We start from the raw sequence: 20,894 nt of genomic DNA, 5'->3' as shown, positions 1-20,894 counted from the left end.
TGGCCTGATGGCTGGTAAGGTGTACCTGGCCACCCCACTGAGCCTGCCAACGACCAGTCACGTGTGTGCGTCAGCAGACCGCAAGGCTCATGAAAAATAAACACCATTCTTGTTTAAGCCATTACCCATCACGGGGTGGGTATCTGTACTTTTTACAGATAATAACAATAAAATTTACAGAGCATACGTAACTGGCTCCAATTTATACACATAATTTTAAGAAAGAAAAAACATGATTCTAACCCAGTTTGGGGTGATCTCAAGGCCCACACTCTTGTTCGGTTGCTGCGGCACGATCGAGCTGTGTGTGCGTTCCTCCTTGGAGGTGAGGGACAGGATGGTGCATCGTCGTGTTCACACACTTCAGCTGGATGCACCTGTCATCCTGGGATCTAAAAATCACTGCAGAGACCATTTCATTTGGGACTCTGAATGACCGCGCAACCATGCTGGATCCCAGGGCAGGCGGGCACCGTGCAGCTTGCAACAGACGAGACAGGAGCAAAGAGAGGAGTGTGAGGAGGACCGGAGCTCCGACCCAGCAAAGGGTTGGGTCCAGGCGCCAGTGTGTCGCCGAGAACCCATGCAGTGGAGACGCTGGGCATTGAGTGCAGAGTTGGCCTGGAGACCCGCCCACCCCAAGTCCCCCAAGCTCCTGTCAGCTCCAGGGTTTCCAGGTTGAGCAACTTGGGAGGGGTTCTCCTGGGTGGCTCCCTGGCATTCCCAGAGTCAGAGGGACAGAGAGCTCTCTGGTCAGCCTCAGCCACCCAACACAAGGCGGTCGGTCCCAGCCGAGCTAAGAGGTCAGACGAGGCAGGACCCCATGGGCCAGACAGGGGAAGAGCCTTCTGGAAGACATGGACCTTGAGAGGGTCACAGGGAATGGGTGATGTTCAGAGAGGCTAGGAGGAGAGGGAAGGGCATTCGTATCTGAGAAATGGCACACGCCACGGCTGGGAGGTGGGAACCCCTCCGCGTGGAGCACCTCCAGTCGTCCAGGACAGAGGTGTCTGGCTAAAGAGCTGGGAAACAGACAGGAGCACAGAGACCCAAACGTTGCTGCCTCTTCCCTGGGCTGATGGGAGGCTGCTGAACGTCTGAGACACCAGATGTGTGGGGCGGAGCTGGCTGGGGAAGGCTGCAGGCTGCAGGTACTCCAGGCTGTGAGCCCTGCACACGCCCCGCCGCCTGCACCTCCAGGACCACCCACCTGCGCTTCTTCCTTCTCCCATCCTCAGGTCCTGCCTCCCCTCTGGGGCCTGGGGCCTTGTTCAGACTCAGGTTCCTGGGCGGCTCAGGCATGTGGCCTGTAGCCAGCCCTCCAGAGGATCCCATGCTCCCTGCCTTTGGGGGATCCGAGGCTGAACATCTCCTCACCTTCCCTGCACCCCGATCCTGGCACTGGAGACTGGCAGGGTGAACCTTGGATAGAGAGCTCTCCCGAGAGCCTGGGGGCACGCTCAGGGTCTCGACCTTGGCCTTCCTGTTAGCAGGAGCTCAGCAAGGTCTCTGCTTCATCATTCTCACTGCAGAGGACACCATGAACCTGACTTTGTGAGTGCAAACGGTGTTTCTGAAATCATTGCCATGGCTGTCCCAGTGGTGACACAGATGTGATGTCGGGGTTTGGTGATTCCGGAAAGAACTGCTCATCACAGCCACCATCACTGTTGCCATTCTGCCTGGCCAAAGACAGGCTTTCCAGAGAGCCTTTCACTCCCCAGTCACTCCCTCATTCATGGAGGCTTGAGTTTGGTTTCTTCCCTCTCTCCCAGCTCCGCCCCGTCCCTTCCTCCCTCCTCCCATTCCTTCTTGTTTGAATTATAAGCATCAGAAATAGACTTTGGGAAATATAAGAAATGAGAAAACTGGGGCCGGTGTTGTGGTGTAGTAGGTTAAGCCACCACCTGCAGTGCTGGCCTCCCATGTGCCAGTTCATGTCCTGGTTGTTCCTCTTCCAACCCAGCTCCCTGCTAACGCACTTGGGAAAGCAGTAGAAGATGGCCCAAGTGCTTGGACCCCTGCCACCCTCATGGGAGACCGGATGGAGTTCTTGGCTCCTGGCTCTGGCCTGGCTCAACTCCTGCTGTTGTGGCCATTTGGGGAGTGAACCAGCAGATGGAAGTATTCTTTATCTGTCTCTCCCTCTCTATCTCTCTTTGAGACTGCTTGACAAATAAATAAATAAATAAATAAATCTTAAAAAAAGAGAGGGAGAGAGATGAAAAAAATCTCCTGGAAAAATTAGCAAAACCTCATAGAAGTGTGGGGGAGAGAAATGGGAGGAACAAGTGTGCCTTGAACTGGGAACTAGCTAGGACGTGGCCACCAGGACAAAGCGACTGTAACCTGTGTTGTGTCCCTGACTGCAATTCTGGGAAGGAGAACACACCAAGTCCTTCAAGGGCACTCGGGGTGCTAGTGGGAGGGGTGTGGATGCTGGACCCTCTCCGGGACATCTGGAAGCCCACCCATGGGGCACCTGACCCCTCAGGGAACCAGGGGAGATGGAGCGGATTCCGGCCGGGCCTGCCCTCACGGGGCGCATACTCAGGCTGGGAGGCAGCCTTGGAAGCAGGCAGTGGGGGACAGGCTGTGAGGCAGGGTCTCTTCCAGCCCTGCAGGGAGCCGGCAGGGCGGGGGTCAGGAGAGACAGGTCTCCTGACGCGGGCACCTCGCAAGCATCCACTTGTTCTGCTTGCCACCCTTCTGCCGAGAAGCCGGCTGAGCCTGGGTCACAGGAGGGCTCCAGCGAGGTGGTGAGGGATGAGACGAGGCTCCAGGGCTGCGGGGCAGGCGTGGGACCCCACTCCTGGCTCCATGCTCCACCCTGCCTGCTCTGCAGAATCCGCCTGCTGTCCCGGTGCTCTGCCCTCCCCTGCGGAAGCCGGAAGCCGGACTCCCCCGGCTCCACCTTCACTCCTGAGTCCTCGCACAGAGCAGAGGTGAGGGTGGAGAGTGAGGAAGGCGCAGGTGTGAAGGCTGCTGGGGGTGTAGGAACTCAGTCTGGGGAGGGGGAGGAGGAGAAGGGGAAGAGGGGGGAGGGAAGGAGGAAAGGCAGGTGGGGGGGCGGAGAGGGAGAGGGAGAGGGAGAGGGAGGGAGAGGGGAGAGGGGACTTGTTTTTTTTTCTTGCTTTCTAGTTTCTCCTGAAACCTGCATATTTGCCCTCCCATTCCTGACATTCTTGATCCCTGACCCTCCACCTCCCTGTTTTAAGCTAGTTTGAGGAGTTACCAAAAACCAAAACTCTTTGAGTTTTGTACCCCGCAAACACTGGAACAATGCCTGCCTGGGAGCTGCTGCCTGTACCCCAGGCCAAGGAGGCCCTGAAGTTTGTCTTCTGGGCTGTCGCACTGAAATGAAGAAATGGGTCTGCTTTGCCTTCTGTCAAAGACAACAGCGGCTTTGGAGAATTCCGGCAGCTGCACGAGATTCTGCTGTTTTATTTCTCAAAATTCCACTTAGAAAAAAAAAAAAGGTAGCGACTGCAGCCCGGTTGCTTGCCTTAGCACCGAAAGTACGCTTAGCAGTGGGCCCAGCACCTCCTGGGAAGCAGTGGCTGGCAGGGTTTCTGCGCCAGCGTGTTTACTGCAGCGTTGTTCTCGCAGGAAAACGCTAGGTGGAAAGAACCAGTTTGATAACTTCCTAGACCGTGGCCTCGCGTGTCACGTCCCGCCCACTGTCAAGTGTCTGTGTGTACAAGGGGACTCCGGGTGCTGCTTTACACAGAGCCTGACTCGCGCGCTGGGATGGCTGTCGGCTGCAGGGCTTAAGTGGGGTGCCCATATCCCAGGCTGAAGTGCCTGGTCCAGGTGCCACCTCTGCTTCCCACCCAGCTTCCTGCTAATTTAGCACCACCGGGGAGGCAGCAACTGATGGTACAAGTAGTTGGGTCCGTGCCGCGCGTGCGCGCGCGCACACACACACACACACACACACACGGCCCAGCCCTGGCTGTTGCAGGCATCTGGGGAGTGAACCAGCAGAGGTGAGGGCTCTGTCTCCCTGCCTTTCAGATGTGTGCATCTTGGGCTTCTCTGAGCTATGCAGACGCTTATTCAGATATTAGCTGGTGACGTGTTTGTAGGGCACCCGCAGTGGGCCAGGAGCTGTGCTGGAGGAAGAGGCAGTAGCTTCCCACCCTACAAAGATGCGGTCACAGTGGAGACAGAGCACAGAGGGTGGCCCAGTGAGGGGCTGGGGCCAGAGATGAGGGCAGGAATGGAGAAGGGACCCCCCCAAACAGGGAAAAGCGTGTGGGGAGGGAGCAGGCAGGAAGCAGGCAGAGCTGCAGCCCACTGCCTGCCTCCCCCGCCAGGGGCCCTCCCTCCTGGGGCAGGCTGAGGCCCGCACAGGCCTTCTCTGCCACACCCTCACCGCAGCACACTACACACCCACACCAGCTGCCCATTCTGCGCGCAGTTTGGTAAGCTTTCGTAAGGTTCGAGAGTTGTGCGGCCATCACCACGGGCCTCAGAACTGGTCGGCTGCCCCCAGAACTCCCCCGGGCCCGCCCTCAGGCAGCCCCTGACTGGCTCCACACCTCTATTGTTCTGCCTTTTCTAGAAATTTCATACACACGGGGTCATAGAGAACGTGGTCCTCGGCTTCTGGCTGCTCCCACTTGGTGCACTTTTGAGGGTCAAACACATTGCTGCATGTGTCAGTCCTTTTAAAAATGTCTGAATCCCAGAGCCAGTGCTGTGGTATAGCGGGTAAAGCCTTCGTCTGCAGTACCAGCATTCTATATGGGCGCTGGTTCGAGTCCCAGCTGCTCCACTTCCTATCCAGCTCTCTGCCATACCCTGGGAAAGCAGTGGAAGATGGCAGAAGTGCTTGGGTCCCTGCACCCGTGTGGAAGACCTGGAAGAAGCTCCTGGCTTTGGATCGGCTTGGCTCCAGCTGTTGCGGCTATCTGGGGAGTGAACCAGCAGATGGAAGACCTCTCTCTCTGCCTCTCCCTCTGTCTGTAGCTCTACCTCTCAAACAAATAAATACATCTTTATTTATTTATTTTTTTTTTTTGACAGGCAGAGTGGACAGGGAGAGAGAGAGACAGAGAGAAAGGTCTTCCTTTGCCGTTGGTTCACCCTCCAATGGCCGCCGCGGCCGGCGCGCTGAGGTTGGTGCACCGCGCTGATCCAATGGCAGGAGCCAGGAGCCAGGTGCTTTTCCTGGTCTCCCATGGGGTGCAGGGCCCAAGCACCTGGGCCATCCTCCACTGCACTCCCTGGCCACAGCAGAGGGCTGGCCTGGAAGAGGGGCAACCGGGACAGAATCCGGCGCCCCGACCGGGACTAGAACCCGGTGTGCCGGCGCCGCTAGGCGGAGGATTAGCCTAGTGAGCCGCGGCGCCGGCCCATAAATACATCTTAAAAAAAAAAAATGGGTGACTCGTGTTCCACTGCACGATCCCACACACCCCCGTGCCCAGCAGCCAGGACAAGTGTTTCGTTTCCTGGGCTTGGCTGTAAGGAGCGGTGGCTGCATGAATATCTGCATTCCAGTCTTCTCTCGTGGGGTAGACACCCCGGAGTGGCCGGCTGGATTGGTCTTGGCCAGTCCAGGTGGGTTTCGCCGGCAGTGCCCCAGTGACGACTGGGGTGGAGCACCTTGCTGTCATTCATGCGTCTTCTCTGGGGAACTGTCTCGTTTGCGGCCTCCACGTTTGGGGACGTGGCGGAGGGCCTCACAGGCAGTAACGTCCCTGGCTCTGGTTATTACACAGTAGGAGGAAAGACTCGTTGGGTGGAACAGGGAGTCGCCACGTGGCTGTCCCCTCCTGGAGCGGGCGGTTGCCCACACAAACTGCTTTCTCCAGCGAGCGTGTATCTGCCCTGGGAAGCCTGCACGAGAGCGAGGTCCAGGGTACCTTGTGGGCTGCTGATGCAGGCGCTCCCTGCCAGGTGACGGGCCATGATGACTGAAATCCCAGCTCCTGCAAGGTAGGCAGGTGTCCACTATAACCTGCAGCGGCTGTGCAGTCTGGGCCATGGGTACAGCAGGAGTGAATGTCCCAGGAAGACAAACAGAAGCCTCGGTTGGAAACGCTGGCAGCATCCTCAAAGTCAAGTTCTCAGATACACGGGCCAGCGCCAAATCAGACCCGTCTGAAGAACTGACTGAGAGGGGAGAAGAGACAGAGGGAGGAGAGCGAGAGATGGAGACACAAAGATAGAAAGCATTTACACCTGCTAATTTATTCCCCAAACGCCTGCAATAGCCATGGGTAGGCCAGGCCAACATCAGGAACCGAGTTCAAATCCATGTCTCCCATGTGAGTGGCAGGGACCCAAATACTTGAGCCATCACCTGCTGCTTCCCAGGGAGCAACTTAGCAGGAAGTTGCGTCAGAAGCAGAGCAGGGACTTGAACGAAGCCCTTTGATGCAGCACGTGGCATGCCAAGTGGCACGCTAACCACTGTGCCAACAGCATGCCCATGTTTTCATTATCTTAGTGGCAGCCCTGGAAGGAGTTTGGGCCAGGAAGCGACGTGACCAGGTTTGCCTGGGTGCTAGGTGGAGATGCAGTGCAGGAGCCGGGGGGGGGGGGGTGCTGGCATTTGTTGGGAGGCCAGGCAGAGTTGATGGCTGTTTGGGTTAGGAGGGGCCAGAAGGGTTGAAGAGAAGTGGCGTACGTGGGATGCGTAGAAGGCAGGAGTGACGGGGCAAGCAGACACATGCTGGAGTCCAACAGCAGAAGGCAAGGCCACGCGTCTCCCATCGTCGACAGCACGCGCCAACGTTTTCGCAGTGAAACTTCCATTCATGGGTGGACCCCCGCGTTAGAGAATTTGGAAATGCAGTGAATGAATGAACTTTGGGGTCCCTTCCAAGTCCTCGCAGCCTGCAGTGCCAAGGCCCCCCCCGAGGTTATTTTAACAACACTAAACAATTCTGGGCCGCAGGCCTGGCTGCACTGTTATGGGCTGTTTATCAGTCACACACGTGGTCCAAGAAAATCACTTCCTAACTGAAACGCAACACAGTCTGTGCACGGGAACTCCCGCGAGACGGAAGGGCAGAGACAGGGTTAGCGCAGGAGGAGGGTGGGCCCTGGGAACGGAGACTCGGAGCCACGCAATCACCCAATTACCCAACGCACCTGGCACGGCCGAGCGCTGGCTGTTGAAAATGGAATTTCACCTCACTCCGTCCCAAGTGACAGAGACAGTATTAGAAATGAAAATTTCTCTCCTCGGGCCAGGATACAGAGTTCCCGCCGTTTGGAAAGCGTGTGCTATCGCAGAAGAACTTTTATTTAAGGCTGGAAATTGTATTTACCCAGGAGCCCAAACCGCTGTTTCTCTGTTCTTGCAAAAATCAACAAAACTCTCTGGCAAACTAGAGGCAAAGGAGACCTGGGGGAAGGGAGTGGAATGCGAAACAGGTGTGCGCACTGCAGCCTCAGCGCCGAGACGTATTTTCTCTTCTGATTCCGCATGAATCAATGAGACAGAGTGAGCACGAAACGGATATACATGTGTGCCCCGGGTGTGGACACACACGTGTGCACATCTCTTACAGTAGGTTTGACTGTGGTGCTGTTTTATTTCAGACAGAGATGACGTAAAGGCTCGGATATTGAGGTTTTGCCTGCTGTGAGATGCTTGTGGCAGACATGGATCAGGGAAGCCATAGCACCTGCTCCAAGCCTGGGTACGTCTGGTGCCCTGAGCCCATGGGGAGGCGGGACAGGGAGTGGGCTGAATGCAAGGATACCCCTGTGCACGATGTCATCAACCCCTTCTTAGGGAGGTGAGGACTAATCCAGCTCATCATGTTGCTCATTCTGCCCCCTTCCTGCCTCAGGGCCTTTGTACATGCTGTCCCTGCTTTCTGAAAACCAGCTGCCTCCACCCATCCCCAAGTCTTGTGACTCCATCTATCAGGTCTCAAATCCATCCTCACTTCCCTGCCGTCTACACTGCCAACAGAACAAATCCATTTTATGGAGTCTAAACCTTCAAACATGAAGGCCTTTTTTTTTTTTTTTGAGAAAAAATGATTAACACTGATAAACTGGAAGCTGCGCACCACATCACGAGGGCCCCTCCCGGTTATCAGGAAGGGCCTGGGTAAGACAGAGGCTGCAGCTTCCCGGCCTTGTGGTGAGCCCTCTGCCTCTGGCTGTCAGACCCCGCCGTGCACCTGCCCCGCAGCCCTCGCCGAGGCTGTGCCGGCAGGTGCAGCTGTGAGACTGACACCTGTCTACTCCCAAGGGCTTCTTGAGGGTGGGGGCTGTGCCTGCTCTGCTCACCGATGCACCCGGGGTGCTGGAACGGGGAGTGCTCAGTAAATACCATGTGAATAAATGAATCCCAGCTTTGCGGCACTGTCATGGTAGCAGCAGCTCGCTCTCACGGCCAGCCCAGCCTCCCTTTGTCAGCTCCGAGAGGCCAGGGTGTGCAGCGACCCTGAGCCTTTGGTCAGCAAGCTTAAAGGATAAACGCAAATGCAGTCAGACCAACGCAAACCCTTCCTTAACACGGAGGCGGAATGCCGAGTCCTGATCACACGTGAGACCCCTGTTCTCATCGTGGAGTCTCCGCGGGGGCACAGCCTTGGAACCAGTGCGCATCAGATGGGAAAAGCGCACGCACGGGGCCGAAAAGCAATCGCTCCCTCCATTCCAAGTATGGGACGCACGGACTTTTAAATTCAGGCCGGTCTGATTAAAACAGTGGCAAATTTCATGGAGCAGCTTAAAAAAAAAAAATAGAGCAACAGCTGGTACAGCAGGGCATTAATAATATAACAAAGGAAGAAAAGAGAGAAACTTTTCATTAATACTTTTTGATGTCAATTTATTATTTATCGCTTTGCCAATATTCAAACAGCCAGGCAGTCATAAAACATTCAGACAGATCCTGTCGAACAGGCAGGCAGCTGTTTTGCCTCAATTCCTCTCCAGAAACCTGGAAATCACGAGCCTGGGCATGCGCGGCTGAGCGGTGTTAAAAACCAGGTCGCCAGATCAAAAACAAGGCCCGAGGATCACTGCTTACTAAAAGGTTAGTTTCAATTTTTTTTTTTTTGCAAGGCCAGTGCGCAGGGCAGGCTGGGTTGCAGGGGGAGAAGGGTCAGGTTTCTGATGCTTCCGTTAGCATCAGGTGCTCCAACCAGGGCGTCTCCTGGACCCAGCACACCCCCACCCGCCAGATGACAGCCCCGATCCACGATAGCGGCTTTCACATCCGTGGGCAAAGTCTGTCCTGGAATCGGAGGCGGGTTCTGCTCCTCCAAAGAATGCGTCTCTCCCGGAAAGCAGAGTCCCCGCGGGAAGACAACCAGTGGAAACTGGAAAAGAGCCCCACGGAGCAGAACGCGCGCCCTAGCTCGCGCCGCCCGCCCCGTACAGCCCGTGCGCCTGGATGTAGGCGAGGACGGCGTCGGGCAGCAGGTACTTGACGCTGCGTCCCCGCGCCAAGGCCCGGCGCACGTACGTGGCGCTGAGCGCGGTCAGCACCGACTCGTGGGCCAGGTGGATGTTGTGGCGGTGCCTGCGCAGGATGGGCGAGTCCGCCACGCAGGCCTCGGCGTCGTGCCCGGCGCGGCCCACGCACACCACGCCGAACTTGCCCACGATCTCCTGCACGTGCGCGTCCTCCCAGAGGCTGGGCACCCTGAAGCTCTTCAGGAAGTCGGCCCCGCATAGGAGCTTCAGCTCGGGCGTGGCTGCGGAGACAGGGGCGGCGCCCGGCACGTTACGCAGGGGTCCTCGGGGGACACCCGCACCGCATGCTTTTCTCGGCTCCCGTTGCCTGGGAGAACGGCAGAGGCTTCCCACGGCTGTGTGCGCCAGGAGTCCCAGTTTCTGATCGGAGGAGAAGTTCTGCATGCCCTATGACCAACAAGCTGAGAGCCTCGGCCAGCTCACTGCGCGCCTGAAATGCGCTTAGAACCCGGGACCTGGTTCTTTTATACAGAATGTCATCCTAAAGACTTACCACAGGGGCCGGCGTCGAGGTGCAGCGGGTTAAGCCGCCTCCTGCCACCACCACAATCCCCTGTGAGCACCCATGCCAGCCCGGCTGCTCCACCTCCCACCCAGCTCCCTGCTCACGGCCTGGGAAGGCGGCGGAAGATGGCCCGAGTGCTTGGGCCCCTGCACCCACATGGGAGACCTGGATGGAGTTCCTGGCTCAGCCTGGCCCAGTCCCAGCCATCGCAGCCACTGGGGGAGTGAACCAGCAGCTGGAAGCTCGCCTGCCCCTGTGACTCTGCCTTTCAAATACTTGAAGTTACATCTCAAGAAAATTACTATAAGGGCTCTTTGGGTCACCTTACCAGCTGTGACTTTTCCGTGGCAGTTTCTCTAGAACCAGTGATTAAGGTGGAAATTCCTTTGGAACTTGTTCTAAGACAATGCTCGGGGTGCTTACTATCTGCACCGTCGACAAGTGCTTTCTAACACCTGCTGACTCTCAGGACAACTTCATGAGGTGGTATCAGCGTGTCCGTTTTGTGGATGGGGAGATCCTGGGACAGGAGGCAGATTTGCATGGACAGTGAAGCACCCAGGTGGCCAGGCAGCCTGCGGGCGGGGCATTTGTAACTGCTGGGCTCTGCCGCCGCCTGCTGGCAGGAATCCGTACTGCACCGGGACTGAGCCAACCCTGGCTGGAAGGCTGAGTTCCAGCTGGGCTGTGACTCTCCCAGCGCTGGGCTAATCTGGAAGAGAAAAATCCTAGTGCCTGCTACCAGCAAGCGTCAGGATCTCTGGCCCTTCTGGAAACGGATTCCTGGAAGAGGCAAAGGCCGGGCTCCCAAGGGCGCTGGCTCAGGAAGCCTCGGGTGGGAGGAGTTTCAGGGCTACCCCAGGCTGGGGGACAACATGCTGTGCAGGTTTGGTTTGGGCCAGAGGGTCGGAGTGTGGCGGAGGAGCCTGGCCTCGGTGGTGCAGGCGCCAGGTAAGGCCTGCTCCTTCTCTGCAGCTCAGTCTCCCCAGCCGTGGACGACCAGCACCAGCAGCCTGTATACTTGCCAAACTCACTCTGGCAGCCAGAGACGGTGCTCAGCAGGTGGTTCCCAGCCCAGAGCACAACAGTCCACAGGAACACACATGCATGTGCATATGCACACGCACACACATGTGCATATACACACAGACACTGTGGGGAGCAACTCAGACTAGACTGTTACTCGAATTAAGACTTATTCTATGCATCTGCTCTCCCACAATATGGCGCTGGGAGAGGAGGAAACAGCTTCTACACAGCTGCCTCCAGTTCAACCAATAAACAGCAGGAGCTGCTCCTGATTGGAGGAGAGCAGCGTACTCGGCATGTGGGTAGCAGAGTTGGGATTGGTGGAAGAGGACTATAAAGGAGGAGGGAGACAACATGTACCAGGAACATCTAAGGGGAACATCTATCCGAAGGAACACCTGTGCAGCCCCCGAGAGAGCCGGCCGGCGGTGTGCCGCTCCCCCGCGGAAGTGGGGAAAGTGGCAGGGGGAACCGCCCTTCCACGGAGGTGGAAGGGTGGGTAGCCAACCCAGGAAGAACCAGCAGCAAACCCGGGAAGGGCCGAGCAGACAAAAGAACAGCGCAGGGTCCTGTGTCGTTCCTCCGCGAAGAACACAAGAATGCATGGAAAGATGTGAGTGCTGAAAGCAGAAAAGCCACACAGCAGCTAGGAGTCTGCTTGCTGCAATGCCCTGCAGTATTCCCGGACGGCTCCTGGGCTCTCCCGGTGACTTACACAGGAAACAGATGTGAGAACAGGTTCCCACTTCCTGTGTGCAGCTGGAGACCAGAGCTGCAGGATCGTTGCCCAGTTGCTCCCACTGCCTTCCAAATGCTTCTCCAGGCCCTCAGAACCTTTCCTGTGGCTCCTCATCCCTACGTGGACGCAGAAGTTACACACACGGCGCTTTGTGCTTCAAATGGAAGCTGCATGATAAACAGCCTTCTGCGCCAGTCTTTGTCCCAGTAGCTGCTGATTTCCTTAGCCAGATGCCCAGGCAGGAACTTTACTGCAAGTGCCCACGGGTGGTGACGGGTGAGGGCTGGGGCGCCCGCCCGCTGTCTCCAGGCCACTCTGCTGCTGCCTGCCTCTCCCGGGAGGCCCTGCAATTCTCCAGGGGCCCAGTGGCCCACATGTGCCTCGAGACGCCTCCAGCCTCAGCAACCACGCTCACCCAGCAGGTCTTGGTGGGGTCCCCTCCTCCGAGCAGGATTCCTCACGCATGCCTGCCCGCCTCACCTCCATCCACAGCCTGGCTCAGGCTCAGGGCAGGGGCTGGGCCCCGGGCTCACTCGGGGACGTGCTCAGGGCGGGTTGGCAGAGCTCTCTCGGAAGTGCCAGCTAAGCCAGAGATGATGCAGAAAGGAGAGAGGCTGACGGTGGACACTGGGCATGGTGCTCACGCCTGGACATAGAAGGGGCGGAGCCTGCCCAGGGCATGGAGGGGAGGCAGGGGGAGACCAGAGGAATGCAACACACATTTTGTCCGCTGATTCGATATCACTCCTTCCTTTTTAGGCCCTCACTCCAGGGCTGAAACACACCCCCCAGTAGGCTTATGAAACAGCCAGGTCCCTGGGCCCCACTCCCTGCCACTCAGGCCTGGGACAGGGCCTGGGGAACCCGTATTTGTAACAAGCACTGCAGGTGCTTCTGCTGTGGCTGGTCCTCTGGCCAGCACTTGGGAACTGCTGCATGGCTCCCTGAGGGCCCGGTGGCATTTTCAAGTCCTTTAGAAAAGTATTTTCAAGGTCAGCGCTGTGGCATAATGGGTATAGCTGCTACCTGAAATGCTGGCATCCCATGTGGACACTGGTTCGATTCCTGGCTGCTCCACTTCTGACCCAGCTCCCTACTAATGTGCCTGGGAAAGCAGCAGAAGATGGACCAAATGCTGGGCCCCTGGACCCACGTGGGAGTCCTGGATGGAGTTCTAAGCCCCTTGCTTTGGCCCGGCCCAGCCCTGGCCATTGCAGCCATTTTGGGGAGTGAACCAAAGATCTTTCTTTTTCCCTACTATCTTTCAAATACATAAATAACTTTTAAAAAAGAAAAGCATTTCCCAGTCACATTCTACGAATAGTCCTGAGAAATACCAACAGGCATTAAAGAGTTCCACGACTAACAAGTGACAAGAGTGGCTGCGACTGTCCCCGCTCTCATTACGTCATGGTGTACACAGGGACAAGAAAGGCTCTGAGAAGTCCTGCGGCACACAGAGCACTCTGGGTGTGCCTAGCCTGGCCGTGCGGAGCCTCCTGACCTGGGAGCAGTGTCCCCCGGGCTGACGGCCCTTCTGGAGCCCTGTCACTCCACACCCTGCCCGGTCTTGCCCTCTTCTGCCCTGTGCTGCGCTTGCTGATTTGCATAAGACGACTGTGAACTTGGCCATGACTCCAGGGCTGCTCCTGCTCTGAAACTCCAACCAACACTGGCGAGGACAACAGGGTGGAAACCGAGGGTTACAGATGAAGAGACAATCCCAGTCAACTCTGCATTCCCCTAAAAGTGCCCCTCCCTTTCTGAGTGGACCACCGGGTAACGCTGCTACAACGTGTACTTGCTTTGTTCAATTTGATTTTTTTTTTAAGATTTGTTTAATTTATTGAAAAGCAGAGGAGACAGAGAGAGAGAGAGAGAGAGAGGAAGAGACAGATCTTTTATCTGCTGGTTCACCCCTCAAATGGTTGCAACAGCCAGGGCTGAGCTGATCTGAAGCCAGGAGCCAGGAGCTTCTTCCGGGTCTCCCACGTGGGAGCAGGGGCCCAAGGACTTGGGCCATCTTCTATTGCTTTCCCAGGCCATAGCAGAGAGCTGGATTGGTGGTGGAGCACTGGGACTTGAATTGGTGCCCACATGGGATGGGGGTGTTGCTGGCAGTGGTTTAACCTGCTATACCACAGCACCAGCCCCTCTGTTCAGTTTTGTAGTATAAAAGGCTAATGGTACCAGTTTATCCCAGGGAGGCCCTGACTATAATCCATGTCATGAGCCCAAGTCGTGGGCCAGCTCAACGCCTGTGGGACGGCAACTCCCAGACGGGCACCAGCTTACAGTGGACGGCCCACTGCTGAGTAATCCGACCGCCTGACCTTGGCAGTCGCCCAGGCCGCTGGGCCTCCAGGAGGTCCTTGTCTGTGTCCGGAAGGCCGCACCCCACGCCTCCCATGTGGATCCCTGACATGTCAGCCCCCCACAGACGAGCTCAGCACCTACCTGCTGGGGCCGGGGCCAGGGCCTCGATGGAGTCCAGGCCTTCCACCGGGGCTGAAGACAGGAGCAGCTGCCTGTGGTGGTGCCTGCGGTATGAACAAATGGCTTCAGGGTGCGTCTGTCCTGCAGCCCCCAAAGCCACCCGGGGGGCTCCGACTGGAAGCCTCGACCTGCTTCTGTACATTTTAAGCTTGCTCACTCCACATTTGGTGGGGGGCCCCTGTGTGCCAGGCATCGTGGCAGGTGCCGAGACTGCCAGCAGCCACTGCTGGGAACTCTGCCTGTGCCACCCGGGGGGAAGGGGGGAAGACAGCATACGTCTACCCACTCAAACCTTTCTTCACTATTTCTCACCCAAGAGACACAGGAGTCAGGCTTGAGCAGGGATTAAGGATCACACAGTCCTGAGTTCGAAACGCAAGCATTCATCTGGAAAGTCCGGGGAATGACAGCTGTTTTTTTGTTTGTTTTTTTGTTTGTTTTGACAGGTAGAGTTATAGACAGTGAGAGAGAGACAGAAAGAAAGGTCTTCCTTCTGCTGGTTCACTCCCCAAATGGTTGCCACGGCTGGCGCCACACCAATCCGAAGCCAGGAGCCAGGTGCTTCTTCCTGGTCTCCCATGGGGTGCAGGGCCCAAGCACTTGGGCCATCCTCCACTGCCCTCCTGGGCCACAGCAGAGAGCTGGACTGGAAGAGGAGCAACCGGGACAGAACCCGGTGCCCATATGGGATGCTGGTGCCGCAGGCAGAGGATTAACCAAGTGAGCCACGGCGCCAGCCCCGACACCTGGTTTTTAAAGACCATGGTGAAAGGAAATGAGCTAGATACACTAAACATGGGCACAAGTCAGCGCTCGGAAAAGATGCCTGCTCCCATCACAAGCCAGTGCTTTGGGATGGACCAGGTAGCTGAGAGCCAGGGCCTGAGGACCTGGCCGGCTGTGTGACCCCAGGTGCATGATTTCTGGTCCCTGTGTGCATGGCTCTCTGCACCTGCAGTGAGGAGCAAGGGTGGTGCCCCCTCTACTGGGCAGCGCTCAAGATGACAGGAGTTGGCACTGAGTGTCTCAGGCGTCTCCAGACTGACCCCAGTTTGGCATGCCCAGCTTTCAAAGCCATCACTTTCTGCAAATCGAGATCCCTGTGTCATCATCATCATCACCATCATCCTCTTTTAAAAACCCAACACAGGTGTGCCCTGAACGCCCTTTCCTGTTTAATCTGCTCTTGCACCTGCACTCGCTGCGCGGTGGTGCAGTTAACTACAGCTCTATTTGGGAGAGAACAGTGTGGCTGGGTTCAAGTTCAGCCTCCCCTGCTTGTGTCACCTTGGACGAGTCACTGGCGAGACCACAAATGAGACTAGGCTTCTACCTGGCCACGTGCTGGCGAAGTGGCTGCTGCTGGGTGTCACTGGGAGAGGTGTGGGTACAGGCCAAGTCCAGGATTAGGCTGCCTGTGTTGGAATGCTGGTTCCCAGCAGTGGTTGCGCCACCTTGGAGCAATCGCCTCCAGTTTCCTCATCTGCAGAATGGGCGGCTGAGGGCAGGGCCACCCTAGAGACCACTGTGAGGTTCACTTGGGGCAGCCTTGGCCCGCGCAGATAGGATGGTGCCTGGCACAGGTAACAGGTGATCATTGGAAGGTGGGGACCGTCACCTGATTTACCTTGAGGCTCCTCGCTCCAGTTTGCCTCACTCCAGTGGTAGCTGCTATCTCTGAACCCTGGGGTGCGAATGATCACTTTCAGTACCAAGTGCGTTTCCCTCCCCGTGGACTTCCGCTCTGTCTCTGCGGGGTGGTGGGCACTGCTTCCTCTCGCTGCCCGGCTGAGGGTGGCCAGCCCAGGGCCTGGGAGTCGCCCCCGGCAGCATGTTCTCTGTGTCCTCAGCAGTCCCCTGGACTCCAGGGAAGCCCCGCCTCCTGCTCCCTTGCAGTGTGGCTGTGAGCAGCTTTGCCTCTCTGAGCCTGAGTCTTTGTATCTGTGGAATGAGGACAATGTTGAGATCGTGTTTACCCTGGGGTCCAGCGGGGTGGTGAGGGGCAGGAGGGGGCGACTGACCATGCCGCACGGCCCTGCCCCCAACACCGGGGGAAGAGTGAGTAGAGTAAGTTACCAACTGCCTACAGGAGTGAGAGTTGGCCTGGCTTTTTTAAAACTTAGCTACCTGAGAAGGAGAAAAAGCACCCCCAGGAGGTCCCACAGCCACTTGTCACACTATGGATAGAAACCGATGTTGACCCAGTCAGGGTGCTGCTAAATGGAGCCAACGCTGGGGCGGATTTCTACCGTGCTTCTAGAATCACTCGACCTTGCAATTGTAGCCAGGTTCCCGATCCCTGGAAAGTCATCAGCTCTCTGTTAAAACTGTGTCTACTCCATGATTTGCACACACAATGTATCATTCAGGATTTAAAAACAACCAAGCTTAGAGCTCATGCAAGACAAATAAAAACCGCCAGGGTAGGGGGAGCATGTTCAAAAAGCTTCCCCGGCAATCCCCGCAGCAGGGGTTGAGAGCTTCTCTGGGTGGGTCTCAGCGTCCGTCACCTGCTTCCAGGGCCCTCACTAAGGCCACGCAGAAGAACCCACAGGGTGCTCTTAATCCAGCTCCCTGCCAGTGTGCTGGGGAAGGCAGCAGATATGGCCCAAAAACCTCGGTCCTTGCCATCCATGTGGGGGACCCAGATGGAGTTCTGGGCTCTTGGCTTTGGCCTGGCCCAGCCCTGGCCGTTGTGGCCATTTGGGGAGTGAACCAGCAGACGGAAGACCCCCCCCCCCCCTCTTGCTATGTGTGTCTCTCTTTCTGTGTCCTCTGCCTTTCAAATAAACAAATCTTAAAAAAAAAAAAAAAACTAAGTCCCAAGGTCCCACCTAGGCCAATGACACCCAGTCTCTGAATAACACTTAGGGAATAGGACTTTTTGTAAAAGTTTTCCCCGCTGACACCAATGCACAGCCAGCACTGAGATGCACTGGACTAAGGGACAGAGTAAGCCAAGAAAGTGCATGCTCAGGCGGCCCTGGGCTCAAGGCTACACATCACAGCAGCAACCTCACTCCTCTGAACGGCACTATGACCCACTCTGCCTGTCAGGGAGACTGGGCTGGAGTTACGGATGCAGGGAAGGTGGGTTATCAAGATCCTATTGTAAACGAGGTCTTCTGCCCACTTCTATCACAGCGGCCCACTGTGTGACACCATCCTCATCCCGGTAGGTGAGGCGCCGTGGCTCACGGGGGCTAAGCCACTTACATCCAGTCACCCAGACACCTGTGCCCAGGTAGCACAGCCTCTCGCGGGTGGGGAAGCAAGCTTCCCTTTCTGAGGTCATACTACAGCTGATGGGGGTGGCATTTGGCTCAGCCAATTCAGTCCCTCGTTAGCACACCTGTGTCCCTCACGGGAGCATGTGGGCTCCACTCCTGCCCCTGCATTCCTGCTTCCTGCTAACACGGATCCTGGGAAGTGGCACTGATGACCCAAGGAGTTGGGCTCCTGCCACCCACGTGAGACACCTAAATTGGGGTCCCCCAGATTTGGCCTTGTGGGCATTTGGGGAGTGAACCAGCAGATGGGGGCTCCCCTCTCTCTGCTGTTTCTCTGTGTGCAATAAACAAGAGAGGACTGTGTGCCTTGTTGTAAAAGGGTGATCTGGCTGTACATTGATTCCATGTGTAACTTCCGGTACATGCGTCCTTGTCTACACCGATGACTGTTTTAAAGCAAAGGCAGTGTGAACCCTCACACTCACGTCCCATTTGTTCTTTTGGTTTGGCAATGGCTCAGAAGCCACACTATAACCACGAGTGCTTCTAGATGGTTCTTTCCCTTACAAAAGATAAGCAGAACATGGCAACAACGCGCTCACCTCCGTTGAGCCAACAAAGGAAGCGTTTGCCTCCCAGGTGACTCTGAAGTAAGAAAACAGCACACGATGAACCGGCCTGCCAATCATTCCACTCTGACACTCATGCCTCCATTCCTAGCCATTCCCGCCACATCCACATGGAGAAAAGACACAGCCCACAGCCCGAAATCCCTCCCGGCCGAGCTGGCTATCACAGGTGATGAGGCAGGCCCGCCCACAATCCCCTCCTGGAACTTCCTGCTTCTCTGGCAAACTCTCAGACACCAGTTGGGGACCCGTGGTCCTACCTGCGGGGCTGGCCCAGGGCTTCTCAACACCCGCACCGCTCACGCTGAACACGAATAGTGATGACTCAGGAGAAAACCCCAGGCAGCCATTTCAAGACGTAGAGTCTTTTTGCTCCCTACTGAATCTAGAGAATCCAGGATTTGTAGATAATCCCGGAGTGGAGAAGAGGGAGTGGTGGCCTAGGCCCAGCGGCTCAGCCTCTGAAGCGAGACTGGGTGGGTGCTGGCACCAGAGACAACGGTTTGTAGCAGTGCTGCTCGGGACCCGTCTCAAGAGGTGACTTTGCTGGTCCCTCCCGCCCCAGGTGCTGGCTGCAAAGGTCCAACCGCACCCCGGGGAACACTACAGCCCTGTCACCCGGTGCGCTGTGCAAACGTCACACCGTCATACCCACAGCAGCATGCCGTTACCTGAGTACCTTCACCGTCTCCATCCACTGCGCCTGCTCGCTCTCCCAGGGGTCCACTCGGATCCAGTCGGACGTCTGAAGGGCCAGCCGTGCCATGGCCACTCGGTGCCGAGCGGCCACGAGGTCTTTCTTCCTGTAGCTGTCATTGACGGGAGAGACGATCCCCGCGACCACCTGGTATTTTCCTGAGCAAGGGAGAGCAGAGGTGTTGCAGGTGCCACCCCGGCAGCCAGGATTCAGGCGGGTACTCAAAGCCTCCGGGCCTCAGCTCGAGTGGGAGCAGGTCTGGGCATCTCCCCCCGGGAGGGTCAGCTCCAGGGTGACCTCTGCCACCACGGGCCTGCCCTCCAGGCTCCCACAACCCAGAGTAGCATCTCCAGTGAGAGCACGCCCAGGCCGGGATCCCACACAGCAGCATGGGCAGGAAGGGGAGGGGATGGGATTTAGCACAGCCAGGTGCGGTGGGTGATGGGCCAGCAGTGTCCCAAAGAGAGCGTGGCTAAGGGAACAGACGGGCCTGTGCTGCTGGGAACCCTGGGGCTTCTGAGAGACGCGCTGCATGGCGCTAAGCCCCCGAAGCTGAGGGATCAGCTGCTGAGCCCAGCTGAGCCCATCCTGACAAACATGTCACTTCGGGAGACACTCCTGCTCTTCCTGGTTTAAGGGATTCTCTCGCAGACGAATGTTGGCTTTTATCAAATGCTTCTGCTGCAACTCGAAATGATGGTGTGGTTTTTCCCCTTGAGCCAGTTAATGGAGTGGATTATATTGATTAATTTTCTGATCTTAAACCAGCAATGTATTCCTGAGGTAAAACTAACTTGGTCTGGACAATGATCTGCTTTTTTTGGTTTTGTTTTTTAATGCATTGATGGGTTCATTTTTTTGTTTTGTTTTTGAAGCGTTCTGTATTCTTCCTTTCTCTCTCTGTCCTAACCAGGTTCCGGTATCAAGGTGATTCCAGCCTCATAAAAAACTCTCAGGGAGTCCCCTCTCTTCCTAAGCTCTAAGCGGGCTTGTGTGTAAGGGCGGAACTAACACTTGTTGAATGTTTGCTAGAACTCGCCATTGTAATCTTAGGAGACAGCGTTTAATCAGTGCAGAATTGAATACTGATTTAATTCATTTAATGGTTAGAAGATGATTCAGATGACCATTTCCTAATTACAATTTTTGGCAGCTCAGATTTTTCTAGTGTTTTTTTGGTCCACGACATCTCCGGCTGACATTTGCTGGCGGCAGGAGCCCCGTGACAGGCTCCGATCTGTTCACGCCTTCCTCACGGCTGCTGCGGGAGGCGTCTCCTGACCTTCCCCTCGCACAGTGTTGCTCGGGGTCTGGAACTTTGCTAGTCTTTTCAAGAAACCAACTTTTGGCATACTGCTTTTTTTTCCAACTGAATGTTTGTTTTCTATCTCACCAACTCCCGCTCTCATTTTTATTAGTTTTGTCCTGCTCTCTTGATGCCATTCTGCTGTGCTTGTTAATGTCCACTCAGCTAATTAACTTGCAGTTTGTCTTGTTCTTCTTTCCTGCTATACACAGTGCAGGCTGCAAAGTGTTCCCCTGGCGGGTGCGTGTTTGCTCAGCAGTTAGACGCCACAGGGCCACCTGCATCCCATAGTGCCGACTAGGTTTTATTTCCAGCTACAGCTTCCTGGGACACCTGGATATGGTGCCTGGCTTGCAGAAAGCCATTTGGGGAGGGAACCAGGGAATGGGAGATCTCTCCATGTGTGTGTCTCTCTGCCTTTCAAATGAATAAAAATTAATTACTTAATTGAAATTCCTTATGGGGCCAGAGCGCATGGTGTAGTGGGTGAAGCCACTGACTGTGGTGCTGGCATCCCATATGGGTGCTGGTTGGAGCCCTGGTTACTCCACTTCCAATCTTGATCCCTGCTAATGCATCTGGGAAGACAGCTGAAGATGGCCCAAGTCCTTGGCCCCCTGCACCCATGTGGGAGACCTGGAAGAAGCTCCTGGCTCCTGGCTTCGGATCAGCCCAGCTCCGGCTGTTGGGAGCATTTGGAGAGTGAATCAGTGGATGGAAGACACTCTCTCTCTCTCTCTCCTCTCTCTCCCTTTCAAATAAACAATATGTCATGATCAGAATACACATAATAATGGAAATCAG

The 20,894-nt window shown here is 56.2% G+C and overlaps 1 protein-coding gene across 4 annotated transcripts in view; it reads right to left on the bottom strand.

Moving 5' to 3' along the window:
- Window positions 1–8,782: 8,782 nt before the first annotated feature.
- The window catches only part of NMNAT3 (nicotinamide nucleotide adenylyltransferase 3), a 97,581-nt gene continuing 85,469 nt past the window's right edge, over window positions 8,783–20,894 (bottom strand). For 3 of the 4 annotated variants that reach the window (XM_008266242.4, XM_070072743.1, XM_070072744.1), the window contains exons 3-5: window positions 18,759–18,942; window positions 14,190–14,272; window positions 8,783–9,680 (exon numbers count right to left, since the gene is read on the bottom strand). In XM_008266242.4, the coding sequence (XP_008264464.2) occupies window positions 9,337–9,680; window positions 14,190–14,272; window positions 18,759–18,942 (611 nt within the window). In that variant the 3' untranslated portion in view covers window positions 8,783–9,336. Of the gene's footprint in view, window positions 9,681–14,189; window positions 14,273–17,824; window positions 17,905–18,758; window positions 18,943–20,894 lie in introns of all 4 variants that reach the window. The other variant, XM_051818658.2, reaches the window with a different exon arrangement.

Source organism: Oryctolagus cuniculus, chromosome 4 (genome assembly GCF_964237555.1).
Source record: "Oryctolagus cuniculus chromosome 4, mOryCun1.1, whole genome shotgun sequence".
NCBI lineage: Eukaryota > Metazoa > Chordata > Mammalia > Lagomorpha > Leporidae > Oryctolagus > Oryctolagus cuniculus.
This window is presented reverse-complemented; position numbering and strand designations above follow the sequence as displayed.